Genomic DNA, 4942 nt, shown 5'->3' with positions numbered 1-4942 from the left:
CTGTTATTTTCTGGGGTCTTTTTTCAAATTAACAAAATATATCTGTAATACTGTCTGTGTGGCCGAGGCAGAGCTGCCTTCCTGGCTGAGCAGGAATCAGTATTTCCCATGGATGCAAGGTTCTGTGGTGTTATTGAGGATGTTGTTTTTCCCCAGACTTGATCCCTGAAGCAGGTATGCAAAGAGGCCTCAAGCAGTGTGACAGACACGAGCTATGGCTGCATGGTGGGCTCTGACAATGCTGCTGCCACACCTACCATTACTTCAACAGTGCTGAAGCAATAAAAATGGGGAAGATTTCACTAAGTAAAGCATAGAGGTTATTTTCCCTTTGTTCTGTTTCACCTGCTGAAAGGTTGAATGGGGATAAACTGTTCCAGCTCAGTCACAGCTCTCCCAGCACTGCCCACTGCTCCACTGGGCTCATGTCTCAGATGCTGTTCCATTTACACCAGCAGCTGCTGGGACAATAGAAATCTCAGAATAAACACACAGGAAAGCCTGGAATGGGGCTCACGAGGACCCTCCTGGGTCTCCTGCAATCTCCTCGCCCAAGAAGTCACAAGATTTCTATGGAAGGGGCTGAACAAGAGGAACTATAAAGCTCCAGCAAACCACAACAAAAAAAGCATCCAATTTGTCTACAACTGGAGGAAATCTGTTCTATTTTTTCTAGGAGTACAAGCAAGGTTGGCAGTTTGCATGCTGTGAGGGAAGAGGGGCAGAGCAGGAGGGAGAAGCTGCATCTGGGATGCTGATGAACATTGTCTACCTGACTCTAATTGGTCAGGTGATGATCTGCTCCACATGACTGAGCTATAGAAGCACAGGCAGGGAATAGGCTGATGAAAAAGAGTGGATAGAGATTAGGTCTCATTCCTTGGTCTTTGCATTGGCCAGAAACACCACTGGTACAAAAAGGATCCGTTGTCATATCTGAAAATCAGTTCCAGCACTGATTCTTTTTCAACAGGATTTTTTTTCTTACAAATATCTCTGCATTCTATCTTTTTCCCTTGCTTAAAGTAACCATGTAGTGACTCTGCATTCAGTGACTGGGCCTGAAAACCAGAAACTAAACTGGATTACAGAAACAAAAGTGGAGCAAGGAAGCAGACTTCATGTGCATTAATACCTTTGTATACTCACTGATACCTGAGCTGCTGCTGTCATCCCTGAGCACCCTCTCAGAACATGTCAGAAGCGAACACATGGAAACAACAAAAAATATCAAATCCAAACTTTTTTAGCTTAAAAGCTCTTTATAAAGACAAGTCCTGGCAACTAATTTTAATACTAATTAAAATTACCAGTTCCTTGAAGGATACAATGTCTTAGTTAATTGCTCTCTATAGAAGAAAGTCAGGCTCAGGGGGAAAACGTGTTTCATAGGAGTGAACACTTAGTGAAGCAAACAAAAACTCTGAAAAATGTAAATGAGTAGAACATGTTCCAAAGCAGTTTGTGAGAGTGCAAGTAGCCTGTGCTGTTCCCAGAAAAGCCCCAGCATACCAAGTTATTTACCAAGAACAAGATGCTAAGAGGATTCTTACCCTGCTTTGGAGACCTGCCAGTGCCTGGCAGCTGTAGTGATATTTTAAATTGTTTAACATATCCACAATAGGTGATCTAGATAAAAACAATCTGGCGTCCATCCAGAGAAGGGTTTGGACAGCAGCCAGAAGTGAGCCCAGCATTCCTGCAGCAGGCCCCAACATTCCCCAGCATGGCACAGGACAGCAAAGCCAGGACTGAAGGGCTGCCTCAGAGGCTCAGCCCCAATGGGCAGGCTGAGGTTGGTCCACTCTGCTTTGTACAGCTGAGCCACAAAACCACTCAGGCAACTCCCAGCCAGGAAACTCACCTTGCAGCCCTTGTTTCAGACAGATGGATGAGCTGCCCATGCTGTCCACACCCAGCATCCTTGGTGGTGTCCATGAGTCACTATTCCACATATCTGCCAGCAATGCCAGGCTTGGTGCCCAGTTCCAGGAGATAGACTTTAAATTTCTCCCATCCTGTGTCTGCAGTGCACAGCTGGCATGGTTTTGAACTGATGAAATGTATCTTCTCAGCTGTGGAATGTCACCATGTTCCAGCTGTTTGAGGAACATCTGAGGCACAACCATCAGAAGCCAATGACAGGCAACTGAAAATACTTGACACTTCAGGGAGTTAAAAAAGCCTTCCTGATGAGCCAAGAATGAGTTTTGCCAGTGGCTACACTGTTGGATAGTTTGCTTTGCTTACATATGCTCACTTTAATAATTAGTCTTTTTTTCCCTTTTGCTGCACATCTTGTTTTTCCCCAAGTGCAACCTACTTTTCACTTTGAAGTTAATTACTAATTAGCACCATATAGGAGAGCAGAAAGGACCATGGGAAGCTTTTCCAAACCTACACAATTACCCATTTCCATGGCTTTGCTTATTACCAAACTTCTGCCTCCTCAAATGACAGGGACACTAATGTTTTGGAAGTCCATATATGTGTTCCTAACCACAGGATTCTTTCCCTCAGCTGTTACAACCATACACATAAGGTCACTGATAATTTTTTCAAGACTGTTAAATAATGATCTATCAGTTTTCCAGTTCCTTAAAGTCACACTGCTCTGTTCATCAAGGCTCTCTCTGATGCCCTGGGTCTCCTGCAGCCCCAGAGCAGCTCCCAGAGAATCTCTGCAGAGGCAAATCCCTGCATCCCTCTGTCTCTGCTCACTTGTAACCCTGGAATTGCCACTCACGTGTCCGAACGCCCAGGTGTGGCCATGCCTGCAGCCCTGGGCATGAGTTTAGCAGGGCACCTGCACAAGAGTGGCACAAACAGCCCAGCATCAGTCAGCCCACTGGCAAGCAGGGACAGACACCAAAGCTCAGGCTCTGCTGCACTGGCAGGGGTTATTCCTACAGTTAAAAAGCTGCACAGACTGGTACAGGTATTTAATAGGCCTGAGTGAACATGTAGGCATGGGTATGGACACAGAAAACACAAACTCTGAGACACGTCCAGACTGAACACAGAAATACAACCATCTTCAGTACAGGAACGTCTCTAGCAGCAAACACACAGCAACCACTTGATCACGTTTGAGTTTCCAGTTCCACGTATATTGACCTGAAGTTACTCACAGCACCAATCCACTCAAAATCCTGCTCATTTCAGTGTCTTTTCCAGTTACAGTTCCCCACTGTGTGGGGCTGAGTCTGCTGCACCCACCAAGCTTAGAGTGCCTCGGGGTTGCTGCACACCCAGCCCCAGGTGCCCAGCCCTAAAGGGTCCTGGGGGTCCCAGTGTTGCAGAGGTGCAGCAGAGCTGACAAGAGGCTTGGGCAGCAGAGATGGACAGCCAGCACCAGGCTGAGACAACTCTAAACTGACCTCCCTCCTGGCAGCCTCACTGAGGCTCCATGCACCACTCCTGAGTGACTCCAGCAAAAGCAGAATGCCAGGCTTTATGCATTTACAAATACTTGCTAGAATTGTTCTGATTTAACAACTTTCAGCAACATTTCCACATGCTGAGAATGCCTTGAAGCGTGGCCAGCACCAAGCCTGGATGCCCAAGGGGAGGGAAGCCCCCCCCACACCTCCTGGCACAGGGGGCACTGCACATGCAGGAGGGCTCCCCTCCCCTAGCACGGGACAGGGAAGACCCCAGGATAAAAGCCCTGCCTGCAGGTGGTGCCTAGGGGAGGAGGGGAAGTTCAGTCAGTCCACTATTTCTCTGGTTTTCAAGAAAAACAAGCCAGACAGCTGTGGAACAATCCTTGTGATTACTGTCTTCATCCTTGCAAAGGAATGCTGTTTCCTGGGCTGGCAAACACAGGCTTGCTTCAGTTGTGCGCTGCATGCTGAGGGTCTGCTCCAGTGAAACGTGACAGGTGGCTGTGGTGCTCACAGGGTGAAGAGAGGAGTGACATCCCAACCGGCACAAACCCACGGCCAGCTGAGTGTATGTTGCAGGACACAACACTGAGGAGCTGCAGAATAAGCTCAGAGCAGAGTTTCTTCCCCATACTGAGGCTGTTCTGAGGACATGATGAGCGGGTCTGGGTTTGCACTGTCCTAGAAAACAATGACCAAACATCACAGAAAACGTGCTGAACTCGGCCCTACTGAGGTACTGCGGTGACATCTCCTACGAGGAAAGGCCAGAGTAACAGGGAAGCCGAGTGCTCCCAGGGCTCACCCGATGCCACCAGAACTGCGACATGCTGGGTAGAGGGAGCTGATCTGCACGGCCGGAGGGGAGGGAGAGAGGAGGGGCTGTGAGAATCAGTGCCACAGCAAAGCGATTTATTTGCACGGGATTTTGGGAATAGGAAACAATGCAGAAGCCGCCACCCAAAAGGATTTATCATCCCCTGACCCAGCTACCATCAGCAGACATTTAAGGAATGGATAAGGAATGGGGCGAGATGGTGCATCCCCTGTCCCCGACAGGAATCAGCCTGGGGACGGCTGGGGGCAGTGACCCACGCAGGACTCACCTGACGGGAGCTGCGGCTCCTCTCGCCCACGGCAGCGCCTGCCGGGAGCCCTGGGCTCCCTCCGACGGGACTGTCCTTCCTCGGCTCCCCGGTTCCCGCAGCGGTCCCTGCACTCGCCGAGACATCCGCCACCTCGCCCTCGCTCGTGTTTTCACAGGGACCCGGCTGTTCCCCCTCGGCTTTCACTGCTGCCTGCTCTATCTCCTGCTCCTGCCCGTCCCTGCCCCGCGCTGCCCCTGTCTCTGGAGCTGCCAGCTGTGGCTGGGTGTCCAGGCACAGCCCCTCGCCTCCTGCGGACCCTCCTCTGCCCCTCGGTGCCGCCGGCCCGTCCCCACGGGCAGGGCTGCCCGGGGCGGCCTCTGCAGCCGGCCGTGCCCGCGGCATCGCTCCCGGCGCCGCTCGGCGCCGTGGGGACCCGACCCGCACCGCGCCCGGCTCCCGCTCCGCCTC

The 4942-nt window shown here is 50.8% G+C and overlaps 1 protein-coding gene across 1 annotated transcript; it reads right to left on the bottom strand.

Annotated features, from left to right (window-relative positions):
* Positions 1–2927: 2927 nt before the first annotated feature.
* LOC144246749 (uncharacterized) lies at positions 2928–4902 on the bottom strand. Its single transcript, XM_077785297.1, has 2 exons — positions 4493–4902; positions 2928–4067 (listed from the first exon to the last, which is right to left on the bottom strand). Exons 1-2 carry the CDS (start codon positions 4874–4876, stop codon positions 3996–3998), a joined length of 456 nt encoding a protein of 151 aa, XP_077641423.1. The 5' UTR covers positions 4877–4902; the 3' UTR covers positions 2928–3995.
* Between the last annotated feature and the right edge of the window lie 40 nt (positions 4903–4942).

This window comes from Lonchura striata, chromosome 9 (assembly GCF_046129695.1).
Source record: "Lonchura striata isolate bLonStr1 chromosome 9, bLonStr1.mat, whole genome shotgun sequence".
Lineage (NCBI taxonomy): Eukaryota > Metazoa > Chordata > Aves > Passeriformes > Estrildidae > Lonchura > Lonchura striata.
The sequence above is the reverse complement of the archived record's forward strand: the minus strand, read 5'-3'. Positions and strand labels throughout refer to the sequence as shown.

Coding starts and splice junctions, on each gene's coding strand:
- LOC144246749 (XM_077785297.1), bottom strand. CDS start 4,876: ATGCCGCGGGCACGGCCGGCTGCAGAGGCCGCCCCGGGCAGCCCTGCC. Junction 4,068..4,492: donor GGAGCCGCAGCTCCCGTCAG/GTGAGTCCTGCG, acceptor ATTGTTTTCTAG/GACAGTGCAAACCCAGACCC.